At 37.8% G+C, this 24,688-nt stretch overlaps 2 protein-coding genes across 3 annotated transcripts in view; one reads left to right on the top strand and one right to left on the bottom strand.

Moving 5' to 3' along the window:
* ATP2A2 (ATPase sarcoplasmic/endoplasmic reticulum Ca2+ transporting 2) overlaps positions 1–24,688 on the top strand; it is a 58,899-nt gene that overhangs the window by 13,486 nt on the left and 20,725 nt on the right. For both annotated transcript variants that reach the window (XR_011542422.1, XM_070628980.1), the window contains exons 5-8: positions 5–143; positions 18,270–18,350; positions 20,114–20,199; positions 21,619–22,083. Coding sequence is in view for 1 of the 2 variants with exons in the window: in XM_070628980.1 (XP_070485081.1) it covers positions 5–143; positions 18,270–18,350; positions 20,114–20,199; positions 21,619–22,083 (771 nt within the window). In the remaining variant the exon portion in view is untranslated. The remainder of the gene's footprint in view (positions 1–4; positions 144–18,269; positions 18,351–20,113; positions 20,200–21,618; positions 22,084–24,688) is intronic.
* The window catches only part of ANAPC7 (anaphase promoting complex subunit 7), a 69,206-nt gene continuing 58,493 nt past the window's right edge, over positions 13,976–24,688 (bottom strand). Inside the window, exon 13 of the transcript XR_011542424.1 lies at positions 13,976–14,201. The gene's annotated coding sequence lies outside the window, so the exon portion shown is untranslated. The remainder of the gene's footprint in view (positions 14,202–24,688) is intronic.

Here is a 24,688-nt window from a genome sequence, read left to right as displayed (position 1 = left end):
ACAGGAAAGAAATGCTGAAAATGCAATCGAAGCCCTTAAGGAGTATGAGCCTGAAATGGGCAAGGTATATCGACAGGACAGAAAGAGTGTACAGCGGATTAAAGCTAAGGACATAGTTCCTGGTGATATTGTAGAAATTGCTGGTGAGTTGAGTTTATCATTTTCTTTTATTCTAGATTGTATATCTGAATACAGTTCTTTTCTCAAGGCTCATAAATAAATGTTTTAAAAATTGTGCTCATGTATATCAATTATAGTAACAGATTTTCATGCCATCCAAACAAATATGGTTTTCCGTAAAATTATTTCTTAAAGTGTTTGGCACCTCCATGTCATTGAGGTTTTTTTTTTTTTTAAAACGAGATGTTTTGAATTATTGTGCCTATTACTTTTGGTACATTGTAGAACACTAATGCTGGTGAAATAATGAACTTAATCTTGATTTGACAGTTAGTTGTAGTGAGCAGTTTGTTAGAATACTAGTTAATGACTATGTAGTTTTTCCTGTTTCAGTTCTTGTCGCAAATGTTGTCATCCTTGTAACCGTCAAACTAAGTTGTTGAAGGGTAATTTTGTGCATCTAAATCTGCTTAAAAATACTTTTACGTAACACTGAGCCAGGGGTCTTAGCCTGGGCTCTTTGGATGGGCTTCAAAGAGTTTGTAAATCCACTGCAAGGCCAGAGCTCTCCACAGATCTCCAAGGGGTCTGTATTTTCATTGCTCTAGATCAGTGCCATGTTTCAGGCCGCCCCAAATGTCTCTGCAACCAGTCAGAACAGTCTAGTCTTTTTGCTGGAGAGTCGTTACATTGGGCAATTCGAATCAGCATGGTTTTTCTTTTTCACACCCTCCTAAGCTCAGCATACTTTTTACTTGTTTTCTTTTTGTGAATTGTTTTACACTGACTTGTGGGGAAAGTATGCTTTGTCTTTATTGTCTTACTCATTTTAATGGTGAGAATTCAGAGCGCTTCTCTTGGCCTATCCCCTACAGTGTTGACCTCTGATAGGAAATTGCCTTGTTATAGGTATTCTCTCATCCATAATTTTTGTTATTATTCGTCCAGAAAAAGAATGTTGTTGCCTGTGTATCCACACGTTTATTACTTAGGACTGCAAACTGTGTGTAATTGACCCAATAGCTTACTTAATAGTGTTAACAAAAGTACAACTCTCAATGAAGTATTTTGGCCATTTGATTTTTTTTTTAACTTATTTTGACATAATTTCAGACTTAAAAGTTGCAAAAAATTGTGAGAGTTCTCATATAGCCTTTACCCAGATTCTCCAAATGTTAACATTTTATCACATGTGCATTATCCCCTTTAAGTCTGTATCTGTACATTCACACATTTTTGTCTGAACTGTTTGAGGTTAAGTTGCAGGCATAGTGCCACTTTACTCCTAAATACTTGAGTGTTTATTTTATAAAATCAAGGGCATTCTCTTAATATAACTCCAGTATAATTATCAAAATCAAGAAATTGATACAATACTGTTATCTAATATACAGACCTTATTCAGATTTTACCATTTGTCACAATGGATTTTTATAGCAAAATATGAGTTAGAAAGGGAATTCTGGGGGCCAGCCCCGTGGCTGAGTGGTTAAGTTCTCGCACTCTGCTGTGGTGGCCCAGGGTTTCACTGGTTCGAATCCTGGGCGCAGACATGGCACCGCTCATCAGGCCACACTGAGGCAGCGTCCCACTTGCCACAACTAGAAGGACCCACAACTAAAAATACACAACTGTGTACCGGGGGGCTTTGGGAAAAAAAGGAAAAATAAATCTTTTAAAAAGAAGAATGAGAGAAAAATTTTGAGTTTATAAAGAGTGGTTCTTAAGCAGGGTGCACATCAGAATTATCTGGGGGCACTCTTTAAAAAGTTTTTACCAGGTCTCAACCCAAAATCTTAACTCTGAATCTCCCTTGGGCTTGGAATTGTGGTCATGTATAGTTTGAAAAGGGAGCTTCAGATTTAGATGCAAAGCATGAGTTTTGATCACCGAATGTATATGGGAATGGTTAGGAGTAGGATGTAGAATCAGAGATACTGGTGGGATTTCAAGTGGAGGTGAGTGATGGTGGTGCTGGTAACTGAGGAAGGAAACATCACAGGAAGATAGCTTGTCTTTCCACAAATACATACATGGTAGGTGTGGTTGCAGATAATGTTGCCTAAATATGTGTACAAGATCCTGTTGGACTTTGCATGTTTTCTATTTCCAGCTTAATCTGGTGATATACTCTTCAGCTTCTCAAATTAAGAATTTTTATGCTAGTTAGGCTTTCAATGTATTGAGTCTGTTTGAAAACCTTGAGAAATTACCCCCAAAGTGTTGATCCTTAGTTTGCATCAGTAGATGGCAGTGGTAAACAGTGTCGGAGGAAACTAGTCTTTATCCTGAAGGCATCTTCCCTTTGGGAGAAATAAACTAAGGCCAGCTTCTCCTCAGTGCTAGTAGTTTTGATTTCTCTTTTCCTCTGAATCTTGGATCTCCCCAGTCTCTCCTATCTCAGTAAGTCACTCTAACCACCTACATAACTAGAGAAACTTGAGAGTCATCTTGATTCTTCCCTCTCTCATTGTCTAAGACCAGTTGATTCTGTCTCCAAAACACACCAAATTTGTGAACTTCTGTTTCCGCAGTCCCCACACAAGTTCCACCATCACCTCAACACGCACTGTCATTGTGTTCTAACCAGGCTGTGGCTTCTTTTGTCGTCATCTTCCAGTCTGTTCTCTGCACAGCAGCTAGAGTGGTTTCCTCAAAGTCATGTTGTTAGTCACCTGCTAAAAACCTACGGTGGCTTTCCCATTACACCTGAAATATAAAAAAGACCTTGAGTAGTGTAGCTCCTGCTTGCTTCTGTGATTTCATCATATGCCACTCCCTGTGCTCTAGCCATACAGCCCTCTTTTCAGTTTTCAATACTGCCAAACTTTCCTGCCCTTTTTTAGGATGTTAGGCAAATTTTATATAATTTGTTAATTTGCCCAGTACATAGATCTCACAGTGGCAATGTTTGGTTATAACCCTGATCTGATTTTTCTTGCCCACTGTGAAATTCTATTCCCTGTATGTAGTGTTTTGTACATTGCATTTGATAGTTTAGGAAGGACAAATAACGATTGATCGATAGTGTATGTGACCTAAGATTTCCAGTCTTCTGGAGTATCCCTTTCTTATTTTATTTGTTTATATTGTGGTAAAATACACATAATATAAAGTTTACCATTTTAACCACTTAAGTGTACAGTTCCATGACATTAGTACATTCACATTGTTGTGCAACCGTCCTCACCATCCGTCTCCAGACTTTTTCATCTTCTCATACTGAAACTGTCCCCATTAAACGGTAACTTCCTTTACCCACTTCCTCCAGCTCCTAGCAACCGTTCCCTTTCTTTTAATGTTCAAAAAACAGTGACTTTAATATTAAAAGAGGAGTTTAAATCCCTCATCTTAGGTAAATATACTTATTACTAATAGTAACTATTCTAAGCAATATGCACATTTAAACTTGTTCCAGCTTCACCTGTTCTGAATCCTTTGTGGGGAGTACTAACAGGTCTGATAGTTAACACTTTTTGCTCTAACTCTTCCCCCATTGTATCCAAATTGCTAAAAGCGTATGCAGTACTTGGACACTGGGTTCTTGTATACTATTTCTTCTTGAATTTTGACCATTCCAAGGGATGCAGAACAGAGGTGGTTAACTAGTTTTAGGTAGATGGGAACATTTTATTAAATACTGTTGTCATACCACTAGGCAGTGAGCACCTTAAGGGCGGAACTATGTCATGCTGACCGTTGTAATCTTGCTGAGCATGTAACAAGCTCTCAGTGAATAATAAGTGAAACTTGAAATCAAAAGTATGGGGTTAGGTTCAGCTAATGTAGACATGCTTATTATGCAACTTCTGTGCAGAACAGATAATTTGAAGTCTATATGCATGTGTTTGATAATAGCTGAACTTAAGATTGTGTGCCAGATACTGTGGTAAACTTGCAAGTGCTTGGTTTTTAACCGTCCACCACTCTAGATATTGTGTACTGTTATTCACATTTTACAATTGAGGAAACTGAGTCTTTGTGATTTGTTGCTTTTGTCTTCAACTGCAGCTAATTTGCTAGAGATGACAGGATATTCAGCAAATGTATAGATAGTATGTGTATCAGTCATTGCAATTTGTCGGAGGCCCAGGTCACAATTTTTTTTAAACAGTTTTATTGAGATATAATTCACATGCCATAACATTCACTCTTTTCAAGTGTATGATTAAGTAATTTTTAGTATATTCAGAGTTGTTCGATCATCATCACTATCTAATTTCAGAACGTTTTCATCCTCTAAAAAGGAAACCCCATGCTCATTAACAATCACTTTCCCTGTCCCCCTTCTCCCAGTCCCTGGCAACCACAATTTACTTTGTTTTTATGGATTTACCTACTCTGGACATTGCATATAAATGGAATCATACAATATATGGCCTTTTGAGACTGGCTTCTTTGACTTAGCATACTGTTCAGGATTCATCCATGTAGTAGCATGTATCATATTTCATTCATATATATGCATGTATATATATATAATGTGTTTCATTTCTTTTTATGACTGAAGAATCCGTTATTTGGATGTACCATATTTTGTTTATCCTTTCATCAGTTCATCAACACTTAGGTGGTTTCCCCTTTCTGGCTGTTACAGATAGTGCTGCTGTGAACATTGGTGTACAGGTTTTTGTGTGACTATATGCTTTCACTCTCAAGTATATACTTAGGCATGGAATTGCTGGGACTTATGGTGACTCTATGTTTAACATTTTGAGGAACTTCCAAACTATTTTCCAAAGTGGTTGTATCATTTTTCATTCCCACTAGCAACAGATGTATGTTCCAATTTCTTGACATTCTTGTGAATACTCATTATTGTCTTCTTTTATTTTAGCCATGAAGTAGTATCTCATTGTGATTTTGATCTGCACTTCCTTCATTTCCTAATGATGTTGAGCATCTTTTTATGTACTTACTTTCTATTAGTATGTCATTTTTTGAGAAATGTCTATTCACATTCTTTGTCTATTTTAATTGGGCTGTTTGTCTTTTTATTGTTGAGTTGTAAGAGTTCTTGATGTATCCTGGCTATCAGATATGATTTGGAAAAAATTTTTCCCATTCTGAAGGTTTTCTTTTTACTTTTTTTTTTTCTTTCCTCTCCAAAGTCCCAGTGCTTGGTTGTATATCCTAGTTGTAAGTCCTTCTAGTTCTTCTGTGTGAGCTGATCCCACGGCATGGCATCAGACAGATGGGTGGGTGGTATGGTTCCATACCTGGGAAATGAACCTGGGCTGCCAAAGCAGTGAGAGTGCTGAAATTTAACCACTGGGCTATCAGGGCTGGCTCTCTTTTTACTTTCTTGATGGTGTCCTTTGTGGCATAAAGGTTTTTAATTTTGATAAAGTCCCATTTGTCTGTTTTTTCCTTTTGTTGCTTACACTTTTGCTGTCACATCTAAGAAAATCTTGCCTTAATCTAAGGTCACAAAGATTTTGTATATGGTGTGAGGTGGGGGTCCAGCTTCATTCTTTTGCATTTGGATATCCAGTTGTCTCAGCACCATTTGTTGAAGAGACTTCTCCATTCTGTTGATCTGGCATCCTTGTCAAAAATCAATTAACTACATTTTCCACTACAAATTAACTTGTTCCATTGAGATCTGTATGTCTTTCCTTATGCCAGTACCACACTGTCTTGATTACTGTAGCTTTGTAGTAAGTTTTGATATCATTAAGTTTGAGTCTTCCAGCCTTGCTGTTCTTCTAGATTATTTCGGGTATTCTGAGTCCTTTGCATTTTATATAAATTTTAAGATTAGCTTGTTAATTACTACAAAAAAGGCTGTTGGATTTTGATAAGAATTATATTGATTCTATAGATCAGCTTGGGGAATAGCTATCATAACGATAATTAAATCTTCTGATCCATGACCACAGGGTGCCCTTCCATTTATTTAGGTCTTTCATTTCTTTTAACACTGTACAAGTCCTGTAATACTTTTTAAGTTTATTCGTAAGTATTTACTGTTTGTTTGTTTTGGGGGTAAGCTGTTTGTAATAGGAATTGTTTTCTTAATTTTGTTTTCAGATTGTTATTTGCTAGTGTATAGAAATACAATTCATTTTTGTGTGTTGGCCTCGTACCTTGCAATCTTGCCAGACTCTTATTAATTCTAATAGTTTTGCAGGGGTTCCTTGAGGTTTCCTATATATAAGATCATGTCATCTGCAAACATGTTTTTATATCTTTCCAATCTAGGTGCCTTTTCTTTTTCTTGTCTAATTGCCTTGGCTAGAATCTCCACTAGAATGTTGAATAGAAGTGGCCAGAGCAGACATTCTTTTCCTTATTCTAAGGGAAAAGCATTTAGTTTTTACCACAAAGAATGATGTTAGCCATAGGTTTTGTAGATGCCCTTTATCATGTTAAGCCTTGATAATTTTAATTTTTAGGTTGTCAATATAGTCTTATTTGGTTATTTTGGTGACTTTTCATGGTGGTTGTATATTTATATTCAAATTAGAAATGATAGTTTTGCAGGATTACTAGGAACAGTGGGTCATTGAATTGGGTAAGATGTAATCCTATGGCATTTACAGTGAATTATATACAACATTGTGGAAAAACATATTGTGACTGCTTGACCTGGGCCCAATAGATAAGTGTTTATTTCATTAAGACTTTAAAGACTATACATGTTGAAGCTTTTTAAATTCAACTTTTATTAGGTTTGGTAATCTAATTGACCGTATAATTTGCTACTTAGCCCAGTAATTCAGTTCTGTGAAACTATAGAAATGAACTTCAATTCTAAATGTAGATCTACGATGTTTCTTGTGAGTCAAAATCTTAACTCTCTACATAGCCTGAAGGGATAAATGGCGTGAATTGGGCTTTTAGACATGGTAACTTTTATACTTCTATTTAAATTATGAAATTGAGTGTGAAGGGTTCTTCCTGATGAATTGGAAAACTGGAGAATATTAGGAACCATTTTGAAGATGAATGCAAGTATGGAGTTGCTATTTTGATACTTGCAAAAGGAAAGAGACCTGGGGCTGGCCCCGTGGCCGAGTGGTTAAGTTCGCGCGCTCCGCTGCAGGCGGCCCAGTGTTTCGTTAGTTCGAATCCTGGGCGCGGACATGGCACTGCTCATCAGACCACGCTGAGGCAGCATCCCACATGCCACAACTAGAAGAACCCACAACGAAGAATATACAACTATGTAACGGGGGGCTTTGGGGAGAAAAAGGAAAAAATAAAATCTTTTAAAAAAAAAAAAAAAGGAAAGAGACCTTTTTGCGTCATTGTTTGGAGGTAAGGATCATCTCCTAACTTCAGGTGATAAAAGTTGTTTTTGCTAGCTTTTGGAAGACATCTGATAGGATTAGTCCACTGGACTTTCTAAAGGCTAGACTGAACTGGGTGGTTTTTTTGGGAAGAGATGTGGGGAGTTGTTAAGGAAATTAAATTTTAGATGTTGCTATATCAGCTAATAACCTTTCTAGGAAGATGTTGTGTAAGCATGCATAGCTAATGCTTATGTAAACCCTAGAAGTATCTACAATACAAGAGTCAAATAAAATTGATTTGGCAAGTAAAAATAGGAGATAGTTACCCACATGTTCATCTTCTGAAGCTACAGTAATTTTGTATAATCTTAATGCCAGAAAATACTTCTCTGGATGGGTGGAAACCAAAAGAAGTAAAATCACATCCTCTTTTATGAGGAAAGAACATCAATGTTTTTAAGCTTCCCGTATTATCTGCTAATATTATCAAAGTGAATCAAGCTATGATAGTCACAAAAGTCTTAACTTTAGAATTTTAGGGGTTTCACTATATGCCCGGGGAGCAGGGGGTGTTATTTACTGACTTCTTGAGGTCACTGTTTTCAAGATTGTTTAAAACAAACTTCATGTAACTTGGTAACCTGGAGTTGACTAATAGCACAAGGACATAAATATCCTCAGCTGACTTCTGTCCTGTAGTATACTCTGGAGCAAATCATATTTTAAGATTATGTAAGTGATAAACATGACACAATCTTAACATAAAATTGGATTTGCTTCAGTTCCTAAAGAAATTGATTTTGTATTTCCTAAAGTGAAGAGTAAATGTTCAGCAGTAGTGTAAGTAATTTTGAGATTTATTCAATAAAAAAACTGATTCTTAAACTTGGTAACTAAGGGAAGGAAAGTTTTGTTTGATATTCCACTTGAAGTAATGAAGTTTAGTAACATGTATGAAGTGGCATTTCCAAGCAGTCAGGGAAAAGGAAAGACAAAGCTGTAAATAGAAAGATGACTGATTCATGTAAGAACTTGGATTATTGTCCTAATTCTGCATGACACTGGACAGAGTAAATTAACCTCTGTAGAACTGGGTAATTGGAGCAGACTCTTTTGGAGCTCTCTGGCTCTAGAAGGTGTCTGATTAGATAATGTGGGCACATCATCTGTTTGCCTGGGCCATGAGTCTGGGTGGACTTCTTTTGCTTCTGGAAGAAAAAATTGGAGCAGCCTGACTGAATAGTCAGCAAACACTTAATCCATACCTGCCGAGCTCCCTAACACAAATATCAAAGAAGTCAGTTCTAGGCTGTAGAGCAGAGAGCTTGGCAAACTTTTTTTTTTGTACAGGCCCACCTAATAAATGTTTTGGGCTTTGTGGGCCCCAAACTGTCTCTGTCGAAAAATCTCTTTTTGTTTTTGTTTTTAAAACAAGCCTTTTAAAACATGTAAAACTCTTTCTTGGTTCAAGGGCTGTTTTTAAAACAAACAAAAGCAAGCCTTTAGATTTGGCCTGCTGCTTAAAGCAGTATTTCTCTGACTTTATAAGCATGGGAGTTTTGTTGAAGTGCAGGTTTTGATTCTGTAGGTCTGGAGTGGGACCTGATGATTCTGCATGTCTGCTGAGCTCCCAGGTGGACCACACTTTGAGAAGCAGAGCCCTGGAGCAGGAGTTCTAAATCATTTCTAGATCACAGTCCCTTGAGAATTAATGGAATCTATGGACTCTCTCCCCAAAAACACACATTTGAAATCTTTTGTGTAATTTCAGGGGTTTATTTGCCCTTTTCTCCAGAAATCCACCTCAGGATTCTAGCTGTTTGGTTTTTAAAAATGAAGTAGTACACCATATGATCCAGCAATTCCACTTCGGGGTATGTATCTGAAGGAAACAAGATCATGATCCTGAAGAGAGATCTGCACACCCATGTTCCTTGCAGCATTATTTCCAACAGGCGAGACATAGTCACAGCTTAAGAGTCTGTTGGTGGATGATGGATAAAGAAAATGTGGTGTGTATATATGTAGTGTAATAATATTCAGCCATTAAAAAAAAGGAAATCCTGCCATTTGTGACAAAATGGATGGACCTTTGAGGGTAATTATGCTAAGTGGAATAAGTCAGACAGAGGAAGACAAGTACTGTGTGATCTCATGCATATGTAGAATTTAAAAGAACCCAAACTCATAGAAACAGATCAGGTTGGTGGTTGCCAGGGACCGGGGAGTGGGGGAATTGGGTGAAGGTGGCCAGAAGGTATAGAATTCCAGTTATAAGACAAATATGTTCTGAGTGTGTAATGTACAGCATGATGATTATAGTTAAAGTATAATTAAGTAAAATACTCTCTGGTTAAGCAATTTATGTAGTATTGCTGGAACACTGTTAGAGTAAACAGTTTTCACCTGTTCCTAAAATGATAAACATGGATCAAAGAAGTAGAAGCAAAGATGTATGACTAAGTGAGGTGGTGAGTAGGTTTGTTCTTCTTTGCTGTTTCCTCCATATGGAGTTGTTTCACAGTGAGAAGGATGAGAGAACAGGGCTAGTTAGAAATGTAAATCTGAGCCCATCTGTATCCAGATAACAATAGAAATCATTATTTTAGTTCTTGTAAGTTATATCTCTGTTTCACAGAGATCTAAGTTCTTAATCTTAAGAACTTGGATATAAAAGGAAGAGCAAATAATCTAAAACAGAAATCATTGAGACCTAGAGCCCTTCATTTGTCACTGTCAGGGTAGCTAAGACATTAAGAACCATGAGAAATGAGGAACTCAACAACATCTCCCCAACCATCAGAGCATGATGGACCAGTTGCTCTTGAAGCCTGACCTGAATTTCATGGGGCTGGCGTTTCCTAATTTCTTGCAATCACCTCCTCCCCACTCCCCATGACTCAGTGATAGTCACAGTACCAGTAAGTGTCCAACCTTTCCATCGTGATTAAGATTTTGGAAAAGTTAAAAGAAACCACGTGGTATAGGGAACAGTTTCCTGAGTGTGACACAAAACCACTGAGATCACCAGATTTGATTATGTAAAAATATAAAACAGCTTTTATTTTGAAGATGATAAAAGAATTTTGAAAAATACAGTGCTCAATGTTACCAGTGCTCAGAAAAATACAAGACTGAGGAAGTATGGGGAAATGGCAGGAATATAAATTTGGTGGAGGTATACATTTGTAGGGAAATTGTGCTTCTGTGAATCTATCCTCCAGAAGTAATCTAAGTGCACAAAGCTGATATAATCATATAACATCATAATAGGAAAAATTAGAAACACCGGATGGCCATGAAAATAGTGACTGATTTAGTTTGGAGTATGGCTATAAAACACTGTGACCTTGAGCAAGTTTGCTTTCTGTGCCTCATTTTCCTCATCTGTAAGCTGGGGATGAAGATGATCACACCTTCCTTAGAACTGTGAAGATTAAGAGTTAGAAACCTTGGGCCAGCCCCGTGGCCCAGTGGTTAAGTTCACGCGCTCTACTTCAGCAGCCCAGGGTTTCGGCAGTTTGAATCCTGGGCACAGACCTAGCACTGCTCATCAGGCCATGCTGAGGCAGCATCCCACATGCCACAACCATAGAAGGACCCACAACTAAAATATACAATGCTGTACTTGGGGGACTTTAGGGAGAAGAAGAAAAAATTTTTAAACTCCTAATAAAAAAAAGAGAGCGAGAAACCCATAAAGTCCTTACTGCAGTGCTTGCTGTAGAATAAGCATTTTCCAAATTTACATGGACATTATTACTGTGTAGCCATTCAAATAAGTATATAATAATATAAAATGAGGTTTGTGATTTTTATTTCAGTGAAGTTTTAGTTAAGTGTTATCCATAGAGAAAGGTCTAGAAGATAAATACTGTTAACAGCTTGATGTATATTTTGTGGGTGAGGAGCACGAGAGATGTCTTCACCTTTTAAAAGCATGCTTTACTTTTGTAATAAAGAGAAAACTATATTGGTGGGTATACCAGATATCGTACACTTTAACCTTGCCTGGTGATGGGCTGCCTCTGCAGCATCTAATGAGTGGTTATCTTCTACCTCTAGTAACTGGAAACTTGCCTGCTTAGGACCAGCTATGCCATTTTTAGTGAGTTTTATTATAAAATGTTCTTCATAAGGAGCTAATATATATTTATCTGTTCTGTATGTTTTTTTGCTTTGGAGCCACATAGAAGTTTGATTCCTCTTCCTTTGATGGCTTGTTAAGTAGTTGAAGGTAAATTCACCACCATTTTAGAACTAGAGGGGAACTTACCTAAAATGCAGAGTTTGCAACTTATCCAAGAGCATGTGGCAGTTTGTGGTAGAAACAGGAGGCTTGAGTGTTAACAGCGTGGTGTAGCCTAAAAAAAATTTTTTTTTTAAAGGGACCCTCTCCCCCCCCGCCCCCCCCCCCCCCCCGCCTTAAAGATCGACACCTGGGCTAACAACCGTTGCCAATCTTCTTTTTTTTTTTTCTGCTTTATCTCCCCCAACCCCCCGGTACATAGTTGTATATCTTAGTTGCAGGTCCTTCTAGTTGTGGGATGTGGGACGCCACCTCAACGTGGCCTGACAAGCGGTCCCATGTCCGCACCCAGGATCCAAACCCTGGGCCGCCACAGCAGAGTGCGCGAACTTAACCACTTGGCCACAGAGCCGGCCCCAGACCCTCTTTTTTAAATTAACTTATTTTTTCTTCTTCTCCCCAAAGCTTCCTGGTACTTAGTTGCATATTCTAATTGTAGGTCCTTCTGGTTGTGCTATGTGGGATGCCACCTCAGCGTGGCTTTATGAGTGGTACCATGTCCACACCCAGGATCTGACCCAATGAAACCCCAGGCTGCCAAAGTGGAGTGCACGAACTTAACCACTCGGCCATGGGGCCAGCCCCTAAAATTTTTACTTCCATGTTAGTCTTAGCTCTGATGGCTTTCTTTGGTGCCCAGAGTTGAATTCAGTTATGTGAATGGGGTCTGTTTGATATTCTAGACACCTTGTCTTGTGCTCTTACAGCCTAAGGACATTTCTTTGGCAGTCTTAATTGCCCTACCAGCTAAAACCCCTGAGTCTTTGTCACACATGCCCTTTTCCACCTAATCCTCTATTAGCATTCATGTTTTTTGGTTTTCATCTAAATGTATATAAACTACAATCACGGTACAGCCCAATGAAGTCTGAGATCTCTTTGGATCCTGTTTTTTTTATTGTTTCTAGCCTTGTGATATTCTTCAACTGGATAATTACCGTCTCTGATGATTGTTGATTAAAGAAATAATGTGTTACAAGTACTTCATTCATTGATAGATATTTTGACACCCATTGTGCGCCAGCACATAGGAACTAGGAAGTTGGTGGTGACTGAGTGACTCTCTTCCCTCATGGAGCTTTTGGTCTAGTGGGCAAGGTACATCAAACACTGTAGTATGATGAGTGTTAGGAAAAGAAAAGGACAGCTCTGTGGGCACATCGTAAGGGATAAGAACCTAATCTGAGAGTTCACAGAAAGCGTTGCTATTTGGGGGATGGGGGAAGGAGAGAAGAATGCATGTAAAGACTCAAAGGATTTTGAGGAACTGAAGACCATTGTGTTTGAAGTTTAGAGGGAGAAGAGAGTGGTAAGAAGTAAGCAGCAGTTGAGTCGTGGAGGGTGTTACAAACCGTGGTTAAGATACTAAACTTTATCTCAAGTCTAGTAGGAAGAAGCTGTTGAAAGGTTTGAAACAAGAGAATATCACATTTGCCTTTTTTTTTAATTGGAGCGATGTTGGTTTATAACATTATATAAAGTTCAGGTTTATACATCATCGTATCTCTTGACTTCTATATACACTACATTGTGTTCACCACCCAAAGTGTAGATTCCATCACATTTGCAGTTTTAAAAGATGGGTCTCGTCATAGATAATACTCCCAAAAAAACAGATTGGTAGCAAACAGTGTCCTGTTTGTAATGTTCCTTCCCTGCTCACCCTGAGGCCTGGAAATAATTTTAAGTAGGGCTTCTCAAGTGAAGAATTTCATTCATTCTGCCTGACTACAAAATTTATGACTGAAATTGGAAACGTAGTGAAAATGTTTGAGTCATAGTTAAATGTTTAAGTAATGTAGGTTAATTAATTCTATTATGGCTTGCTTTTTCCAGGAGCCATTTAAACTCAAAAACAATAGTGGTATTTAAGAGGTCATTTCTGATCTTGTATATAGTTTCTCTTAGAAAAGTTAAATAACTGGTGGAATTTGCCAGAGTAAGTTAGGTTTTTTTCTTTTTTACATATAACCAATTCATAATAAGGCTTTTTCTGAGTAATGCTGATTTTAACCATCGCTATTTATTTTTGACATAATGATGTAAACGATGTTTAAGTATCATGGCTTATAAACTCTCCTTCCTGGATTTTAAGGTAAAGAAAGCTTGTGTTCAGTTCAATGTGGTAAAGTAATAATTGCCTTTAACTGACTTTTACTTGCATTTTCGGTAATCTAACATGAAGTATACATTGTGGATTTTGTTCAGAGTGGAAATCTCTATTTTCATAGCATGTTAAAAAGCTACAGACTTAAGGAGCCAAGAGCTGAATTTGAAAAGTGTCAGATGTTGAACAAATGGAAGGTAGTTTAGAAGAGTTTATTCTTTTATTACACCACCTGAACCCAAGAGACAGAGAAAAAAAATTTCGAAGGAAAAAATTGCAGAGCATCCCTTTGGCAAGAGTAAGAATTTTCCACTACCACCTGCCCTAAAGGCATTGACATACCCCATCAGGGAAATAGTACTGGGTGTGCTCATCAGAAGAGTGCCTAGTCCTCAGGCACAAAACCCTGTCTGAAATTCACAGAAGCCTGCAGACAAAAGAAAATGGTCTTAGTTTGAGAAGTATTCATTGAATCTTTACTTTCATACATCTTTTACTTCATTAGAGAACCTGCTTCCTAATAGATTCAATCCTAAATCAACTCTAACAAACAAAAAGCACAGTCACACAGCAAGATTCCTTTTACTTCCTAGCTTTAGTTTCCTGTCTAAAATGAGGACATGGGTTGGTCGAGATAATGTATGTGTCTTTCTAGCTAAGAGAATGCTAGAATATGGCAGGTTTTTAAGACCAGTTTGGATTTATGCTTTTTTAGTACCTTTCCACAGAGTTCAGTTTTGTGTTTTTTGTTTTTTGTTTTTTTAAGATTGGCACCTGAGCTAACAACTGTCGCCAATCTTCTTCTTTTTTTTTTTTCTTCCCCAAATCCCCCGGTACACAGTTGTATATTTTAGTTGTGGGTCCTTCTGGTTGTGGCATGTGGGACACTGCCTGAGCATGGCCTGACGAGCAGTGCCACGTCCATGCCCAGGATCTGAACCGGCGAAACCCTGGGCCACTGAAGTGGAGTGCACAAAGTCAACCACTCGGGCATGGGGCCGGCCCCAAGAGTTCAGTTTCTAATGGAAGAAAATTAAATGTAAAACTTGGGGGGAAGTAAATGTAAAACGTTCAGGGACTGAGGGTCATCTTGGCCTGAAGTTGGCATACTTGGCACATGAGAAACAGCACATAGTAAAGGCTGTTGTAAACAAGCCCTTCACAGGATCTATGACCCTAGTTATTATGCTTGTGTTTTTTTCTTGTATTAATTTTTTAGTGTGTTTGGAGAACTTTTTAAAATATGGACCCTCACCCGAAATGTATTGAACCAGACTCTTGGAAGAGCATGTCCTGAGATTCTGTAAAGGGCCCCAGATCATCTTTTTTTTAATTCCTAAATGTTTAATTTCCTCCCAATTAAAATGGCTGTTGTAAGATGAAAGAAAAGTTAAGGAGAACTTGAGGTCGATTTTTAAGGGCTTCTCAGGTCATTTGTTCCACTACATTTGACACTGGAGTTATTCTTGAATATTTGGCCAATAATTAAACGTATATCAATCTAATTTTTCTACAGCACAGAGACAGCCTTCATATTTTTAAAATAGACGGTTAGGGGAAAAGTAGCTGGTTTCTTTATTATGCCAGTATAAATGTAATTTTTAATGCTGCGTATATGTAATATTGATCCCACCTTAAACTAATAGCTAATATGTTTACTGTGTTAGCCAGGAAAGAAATTTAACCTTGGTATTTATTGCCTCAAAAATACATTTTCCATCCATTTTACATTCTGTGAGCTTTCACTGAAACACAGCAAAATAAATGCCAGGATACTGCTTGTGGGTCCTCTTGTAGTTTGTCCTCAATTTGAGTATTAGATTTGCTGGCCTTAAATATGGCAGGTATATGAAAGTATGAGCTAGGGCTTATATAGGAAATTGTTTAAGTAGAAAAAGGGATTCAACTTTCAGTATAAAATGAAATTTCTGCTTTTAGATTGTTGGTGTATGTTCACCTAGCTGTTACAATGCAGAAGTGTGACAGTGCTTTATAGATTGTGGGGATCTCTGTCCCACATTAGACAGATGTCTTCTGCTCCTATAGAATCATGGACATAAGTTGCCTCAGACATCAAAGGAACATTGTCAAGTAAGTTTTCCATTTAGGGTCATATACTTGTCATTGAACTTGTATTCTTTTCATGTTTAAGGTCATGTTGAATCAAATTAATTATGACAACCAGAAATAATACAGTAAAAAATAATTTCCAGTTGATTGTAAATTTTCATCTTGGTGGGGCATTTTTAGCTGTTGAGGGTCACTAAAGTTTAGGATATGGTTACTTTATTGTAAGTACGAGCAGAATTATATTAAAGTGAAAGGTTCTAGTTTATTCAGTTTGATTATTGCTATTTGTTGCATAAGCATTTCCAGCAGGAGTTTCATCTTAACTTAATCCGTCCCTGCAGTCAAAGGCAAGGATGATCTTTGCCTCTTGAGATTATATATTGACAGTCTCTTTCTGTGCTGCCTCGTGGACCACATTTCCTACTTAGACCATAGGCTTGTTTCATGAACTAGAGTTCAAAAAGTAAACCATACTCTCCTTGAATTTAAAAGCTCTGAAATGCAGAAAACTCAGAACTAAGTTAAAGGTTTAACAAGTGAAATAAATCTGCTTCTTGGACAGGATGGCTATTTTGCCAGTTTATATATAACCAGTGACAGTTAGAATGGAATTATGGAAAATGAAGATTTGACTTAAAAATACCATATGCAATTCTAGGGGAGACTGTACTAATTTGTTACAATTTTTAGCTGTCCTTGTGTAAGACTTCCAAAACTACCTTAGTTCCTTTTCAGAAAGTCAAGGAAAGCTATTGTACACTTATTTTTAATGTCGAATTGCTTTGGCACTGATGTGTGCTCATGTAACAGTATTTGAACACCTGCAAGTGTGCTGGACGCTGTTCTCAAAGTGCACGTAAAGCAATGGATTTATCTCTTCCTGGGTCTGCGTTGTGGCATTTGCTTTATACTCATCAAGGAAAGGGGCTGAGACATGGGCCTTTAAGAGCTATTCAAGGAACTCTTTGGCACAGAAAAGAAGACTCAGTTGACTTGAAGATCTTCTAGAGGTTATGCAAGAGATTTATTCATTTATTTGATAGTTCAGATTTCAAAAGGTAACAAAGGGTACAAGGTTAAAAGTCTCCCTCCACCTGTGCCCACCTACCTAGTGTTACCAGTTTGTTATACCTTCCCAGAGGCATTGCCTTAGACCAGTGGTAGCTCCATACACTTGATGCCTCACTCTTGTGTTTTCTTCACTTAATACACAGTATATCTTAGAAATTGTCACTTTAGTATGAATAGAGTTGTCTCATCTTTCTACTATTAATTTACAAAAACTGTGCGGGACTAACCATATATTGTGTGAGTATATCTGTAGAATAAATTCCTCGTAGTGGAATTTGTGGGGTAAAAGATTGTGCGTTGCAGTTTAGATATATACTGCCAAATTGCCCTCCAGAGATTTTGTAACAGTCTTTTCTTACTCAGCAATGTATGCAGGGTGGTCACAAAGCCTGGAAGCACAGTTGAATTATAAGTACTAAATGGACTGTTAATATTACATGATATGTTTAGTGACGTTACACACATTCAGTTTGCCCTTGTTAGCAGTGCACTAACATAGAATTTTCATTACTCTGCTCAGGCAACTTGCCTATGAGTGATTTATGCCTCTGGCTTGGTTTTGGGTTTTTTTTTCTTATTAAAACTAAAATTTCCAGGGGCTGGCTCTGTGGCCAAGGGGTTAAGTTTGCACGCTCCACTTTGGTGGCCCAGGGTTTCACTGGTTCGGATCCTGGGCATGGACATGGCACTGCTCTTGAGCCATACTGAGGTGGCATCCCACATGCCATAACTAGAAGGACCCACAACTGAGAATATACAGCTATATACCTGGGGGCTTTGGGGAGAAAAAGGAAAAATAAAATCTTTAAAAATTTTCAGATCTTATAGTCACCCTGTATAAGAGTCCCTGTTTCTATACATTGGTGCATTTTCTCAACTCTCGTTTGTCAATTTGAGAGTTTAAAAGTGGTGTCTCCGTGTAGTTTTATTTTGCATCCCTCTTATGAGTGAGATTAGTTGAACATCTTTTTAAAGAGCCATTTGCTTCCTACTCATGATACTTAGCTTTTCGTTTGGAATAAACCATGGCATATGTATCTCAGTCCCCTTCACTATCCCCTCTGTGTGTGTGTGTGTGTGTGTGTGTGTGTATAAATAACGTATACTTAGAGGTTTCCTCAAGCATCACTCTCTTTCTTCTTATGTAATTCAAATCTTGTATCTATCCAGCAAGAATTTTTATGACTCTGAGGATAAATTATCTTGCTTACTCTAACAGATTTTTATGTATTTGTGCTGTATATGGGCTATTTATTTTCTTTAAAAATTGTGTTTTATTTGGAGACAGATTCATCTCTTCAAAACATGATTGCAAAAGTCCCTTATTTTAGCTGCCTTTTTTCTCTCCAATTAGTTGGTGACAAAGTTCCTGCTGATATAAGATTAACTTCCATCAAATCTACTACTCTAAGAGTTGACCAGTCAATTCTCACAGGTAAATATTATGTATTGGAAGGTCATTGAGTTTCTTAAGCCTCTCTCACAGCCCATGCTAATAGAGTCAACTCTTGCCGCACTGTCCCTTTGTAGTATCCCATCTTAATCCTCTTCAAGATAGTTATTTTTTAGTGCTTTATCAGTTAGGCTTTTTGCTAACGTATGGAGTTTAAAGGCATGATTTAAAAGCAAAACGAACTTGGCTTTCGTCTCATAGGGCTTCTATCTTTTAATTTTATCAAAAATTAGTTTTTACCAAAAATCACCATTATGTTTTTACTTTTTTTTAAAAGGTTACACAAATTCCTTCATTAGCAGAGGTAATTATCTTTAGGTCAAAGTATTGTGTCTCTGTTTTGTGGAAACTTCTTTTCCCAGGCAAGGAAAAATGGCTCCAGAGCTGTAATTTTTTTTCACTGAGGGAATGCTAATCTCACATCTAACAGACTTTGCAATAATCAAATGTACAGTTAACCAAAGTTAGCAAGCCCAAAAATGGTGAATGTTTTACTACCTAAAGTTTGCACTCTTAGATTTGGGATTGTTTGGAATATTTTCATATTTCTATTTGATAAAGGCACAGTCTAGGGTGGAGGGTTCATATTAACTGGAAGGAAGGTGGTCAGAAGATAAACACTGTACTAACCTGAATTAAATAGAGAGTAAATATAAAATCCAAAGATGATCAAGATTTATCTGATTATCAGTTTTGAAAAGCAACTAATGTCATAGAGGTAGTAATGTGAATAACCTGGGCTCTGTATTTTTTATTGTTTCTTTATGAATAGCTTATCTACTAAGACTCCCAGTAGCAGCAACAAGCTGGAAGTTGATTAAGCCATAAAATGTTGGGGAATTGGTTGGGTTATATGTATGAAATTCTCATAGTTTGCCTGAAGAAATAATTAGCATTTTAAAACTTTTCACCGAGTTTCTTGAATGTCATTTTTTTGTTAAAATAATCATACTGTAGTTTTAGGCTAGATTGAAGAACCAGATTCTTTTGTTAAATATCGAGAGTGAAGTTTCCTGCCTGAAATTTAAATTAACAACTGGAGCCATTTTCACATCACTCAGACTGACCCTGATTATATATTTCATAAGTGATATTAAGTAAAATTGAAACCAGATTCGATAAGACATTGTAAAAGTTCTAAGTAGTCCTTTATACCATGTGCTCTTTTTAGTGCAACTACTGATTGCTGTTTTCTAATGTTACTGAAATAGAATGGTCTGATTAGTGCATGTAAATATTTCTAAAACAATGTTTTCATTTTTCACCTTTGGCAATATTGAACAAAAACAGGCTTCCCAGCGGATGATCCTCATTATTCATACACTGTATCTATAGTTGAACTCATTAAAAATAAATATACTTTCACTTTTTTTAAAGTATTAGAGTGTATGTATATATAAGTATACAACAAATATATATAAATATATATTCACAGTATTAGAGTGTAAAATGATACCTGAAAATAAACTAAATTTGAACAGTTACTCCAAAAAATAAAGGTAATTGACTGGGATTTTACTTCAAAATTAAGTTCCTTTATTTTGAAATTGTATTGATTTTAATCCTGACATTCCTTGCTCTGAAATTAGTTTCTAATACTAAATTTTACTAGTTTACCTCTGAATAAATTGGGCCTTTTATTCCTTTTCCTGAGAGTAGTAGTGGCATAAGTAGATGAGGGTTCCCAGATTCTAGGTGTGGATTGCACAGGTCTGACCATCCCTTCTGTCTTACCACCTGCTTAGGTGAATCTGTCTCTGTCATCAAGCACACTGACCCTGTCCCTGACCCACGGGCTGTCAACCAAGATAAGAAGAACATGCTCTTTTCTGTAAGTAATACTTTATCAAATGTATTTTTATTTGGAGACATTCGCAGAGTTTTAAGTCTACAGATTTTTTTTTTCACTCCTTACCTTCTAGTGGTCAAACTTAGGAAGTGTTGGCTGTTATTCCAAAGGATAATCCTACTCTTTGTGATCACTCTCAGCTGTCAGAATGGTAGAATGTGTGACCTAGATGTTTTTTGTTTTAATTGGCAAGTTTTTGAGGATTAAAATAAAAGATCAGGTCAAACATCTTTAAACTCTTTATCTGTAAACCTAGTGGAAAACTTGATTTGTTTGGAGAAGGCTTAGCCTATAAAGGATGTTTTCAAAATGTGGATGATACGTGTATGTGGTCCACAATAAAAAAGGTATGTGTTTAGAGAGAAAGCAAATGTGGCACCATTAATAATTGGTGAGTCTGTGTGAAAAGTAAAATGGATGTTCATTGTACGTACTGTTTCAACTCTCCTGTTAAATTTTTTTGAAATAAAAATTTTTACAATTTATAAATTTTGCTCCTTTGGAATTTAAAATGTTATTTCAAGTGGTAGGCTTTTGTGGGTTAGTATAGGAGCCTAACCACCCACGGTAAGTAAAGTGCTATAGAGTTACAATGAAAGTAATGAAGCAGTGTCATTCCAACACTAGCTGAAGTGGGGTGAGGAGAGAACTCTCATACTTCATTGATTTTTGAATGCCAGTGCGTGAGTGGAGGTCCTCAAGGGAACCCATGGTGCTGGCTTCCCTTCTTTATTATAGGTGATAAAAGGAGGGGAGGTTGAGCTGTTAGAGCCAGAGGTGGAGAATGCTTAGAGTTGAGAGCTGTATGGAGTTTAAGAAACTGGGCGGGGAGCTGGCCCCATGGCCAAGTGGTGAAGTTCACACATTCTGCTTCGGCGGGGATGTGGCACCACTCATCAAGCCATGCTGAGGCAGTGTCCCACATAGCAGAACTAGAAGGACCTTCACTGAGAATCTACAACTATGTACCAGGGGGGTTTGGGGAGAAGAAGGAAGAAAAAAATATTAAATTGGCAAAAAAAAAATTAAAAATTAAAGAAAAAGAAATTGGGAACCCAGAGGGTTTAGAACGGTGCTCCAACCCAAATCTAGCCTATAAACCAGTCTCAATGTTGTGAATCGAGATTCCAGGTGGGTCACTGTAGAGCTACTCTGGGGCAAGTAGGTCCCACATGAAATGAGAATCAGGGAGAGCTATACCGCACCATCCTGCATGAGGTATTGCGCATTATCAAAGTTGGATGGTTGGTTCTCTGAATAGTAGCCTCTGGCAGGCCCGGTAGAATGTAGTGAGAGAATCTGGATGCTCTAGTCAAAAGCTACACTAGTCTGAGTTTACTAGTCAGTATTTAAGTGTGGTGTGGTATTAATCTTGTAATCAATTCTCTACTTCTGTCCTAGGGCACAAACATTGCTGCTGGCAAAGCTATGGGAGTGGTTGTGGCAACTGGAGTTAACACTGAAATTGGCAAGATCCGGGATGAAATGGTGGCAACGGAACAGGAGAGAACACCTCTCCAGCAGAAACTAGATGAGTTTGGGGAACAGCTTTCCAAAGTCATCTCCCTTATTTGCATTGCAGTCTGGATCATAAACATTGGGCACTTCAATGACCCAGTTCATGGAGGCTCCTGGATCAGAGGTGCTATTTACTACTTTAAAATTGCAGTGGCCCTGGCTGTAGCAGCCATTCCTGAAGGTCTACCTGCTGTCATCACCACCTGCCTGGCTCTTGGAACTCGCAGAATGGCAAAGAAAAATGCCATTGTTCGAAGCCTCCCCTCAGTAGAAACCCTTGGTTGTACTTCTGTTATCTGCTCAGACAAGACTGGTACACTTACAACAAACCAGATGTCAGTCTGCAGGGTAAGTGGGAGTAATTTAAGAATCTTTCCTGGTGGTGGTGATTTATACATACTAACAGTATGCCCTTATGCCATCAAAACCTTTGATTTATAATTTGATAGCTTTTTCTGTGCTTTAGATAAATTGAGTTGTATATGTAGCCTGAGCCCAAGGAAATTTGTAATACTTCAGAAGAATTAATCATTTAATTTCTAAAACTATTTCATGAAATAAAGGATATCTGCATGGCTGATAAACAGTCGTGGGCCACATAATGACACTTTGGTCAATGACAGACCACATATACGACAGTGGTCCCATGAGGTTAGTACCACATAACTGGGGTGTGTGGTAAGCTGTACCCTCTAGGTGTGGATAAGCACTCTCTATGATCTTTGCACAACGATGAAATTGCCTAAAGATGCATTTCCCAGAAGGTATCCCTGTTGTTGAGCAGTGTATGACTCTACCTGTATTGGGGCAGTCTGTAAATGTGTTAAGTCACGAAGCTCCCTTTATATTTCCCCGTCCCTCTGTCTCTAAGTGTATGTGTGTCCCTAAAATTCTAATTGGTATTTCCATAACACATTGAATGAGACATGCTTTCTTGAAAAGTAAATAATTGCCTTTAACTTCATTGTATATTCATCCTTCCTTAGGTTGTTTTGACCATCACTTGGGGGTAGAAAAGGAACTGTTTAAACCTGCCCTTAGAAAAGTAAGAACTAAAGAAATAATATAATGATATACAGCTGAGTGAAGTTCTTCCATATAATTCAATTTCCCTAGGTTTTATTTAAACAACTTTGTATAGGTCAAAGTATAATTTTCCAAAAGGTAGACGACTCATGCAACCTGAGTGGACACATGTCAAAGAGTCTGTTTGGTTCATTAATTAATGAGGAAATCAGTAAGATGGTAAAACTGATTACAAAAGCATTTGAGGAAGTACTCAGTCTTAGAAGAGAATTGCTGTATGTTAGATGACCAAAACTGGTTAATATCCTTTAGGGAAGTACTACAGGTTGTCTTTTCTACAGGACACAAATCCACAGCTTCACATAACATGAGCCCTTAATTAATAATAAATAGCACAGTGAAACAATGTTACATTTTTCTAGAGTACTAAATCTTTGAGTGGGCCTGTTACGTAATGCTTCTGAATGACATTGAAAGGACGTGGAGTCATCGTCTCCAGGTTTTGGATAATGTTTTTTAGCATTAGAAATTGTTTTTGTTTTAATAGAATTAAACCCTCTGAATCTTTATCTTGCCAAATTTAAATCTGTGATGATGGTTTTAGATCTACATACCCTCAACTCTTTGTGTAGTGCAAACCCAGATTTAAGATGAATGAAGAGATGTTTAAAACAGATTGGGGTGTTCTGTCTCTCCAGTGGGTAAGCTTCTAGTTTGTCTTGGGTTTCTCCAGTAGATGCAGGGTTCGACTGAGCTACCTATGTTCTCATTCCTTGGAACCAGAAAAGGTTGGATGAATCAGCTAAAAGCTGATTGTTTTGGGGAGAAGGGAATTTCATGTTTCCTGTTTGGTTCCCCACCTCCGCCCCCGGAAAGTGTTTAAACTTTCTGAAAGCTTTAATTCCTCAGAATAGTCGTTATATCCATGAAAGTAGGCAGTGTGTTAAACTGTAATCTTTAAAAATTTTTTTAATTTCGGGCCTGGCCCCATGGCCAAGTGGTTAAGTTCACGCACTGCTTTGGTGGCCCAGGGTTTCACCAGTTTGAATCCTGGGCGCGGACATGGCACCATTCAACAAGCCATGCTGAGGCAGCATCCCACATCCCACAACTAGAAGGACCCACAACTGAAATATACAACTACGTACTGGGGGGATTTGGGAGAAAAAGGAAAAAATAAAATCTTAAAAAATAGATAAAAATTAAAAAAATAAAAATTTTTAATTTCAAAGTTGTGGCAGCAAATCAGAGATCAAACTAAGAAGAAAACGGAGTCCATAATAATAAACAATTTTTTGGGATGCTGGCCCCGAGGCTGGGTGGTTAAGTTCGTGCACTCCTCTTCAGCAGCCCAGGTTTTGCTGGTTCGGATCCCGGGCTCGGATGTGGCACCACTCGTCAGGCTGCGCTGAGGTGATGTCCCACGTAGCACAACCAGAGCCACCCACAACTAGAATACACAACTATGTACTGGGGGGCTTTGGGGAGAAGAAGGAAAAAAAAGAAGATTGGCAACAGATGTTAACTCAGGTGCCAATCGTAAAAAAGAAGAAAAAACTGGTTTGATTTAAAATGTTTTCTTCTATTAAACAGCCTGGCTCTTTGTTCTGTTCTGCCTCAGCGGCAGAAAGCTGATGCTAATCAGTCTCCTACAGGAGGCTTCTTGCAGAGGATTGCATAACTGCCCTTAACTTAGGGGTACTTTCATCATGCAGCTCCGAAATGTTCTACTTGCTTGAAATCTAAAATGCCCAAGTGCATTCAGATTTAGTTAATGTGGGTTAGAATTCTGAATATCTCACAGTATTTTGGACTCTGGTATAGACGTAAAGAGTTTCACTTTTTATAAACAGTATCATTAAAGAAGTGGCATGATGTGTAGCAATGATAATGCCAACTTGCTTTGCTACGCCTAGTGCACTTAATT

Source organism: Equus przewalskii, chromosome 7 (assembly GCF_037783145.1).
Source record: "Equus przewalskii isolate Varuska chromosome 7, EquPr2, whole genome shotgun sequence".
NCBI classification, from domain to species: Eukaryota; Metazoa; Chordata; class Mammalia; order Perissodactyla; family Equidae; genus Equus; species Equus przewalskii.
The sequence above is the reverse complement of the archived record's forward strand: the minus strand, read 5'-3'. Positions and strand labels throughout refer to the sequence as shown.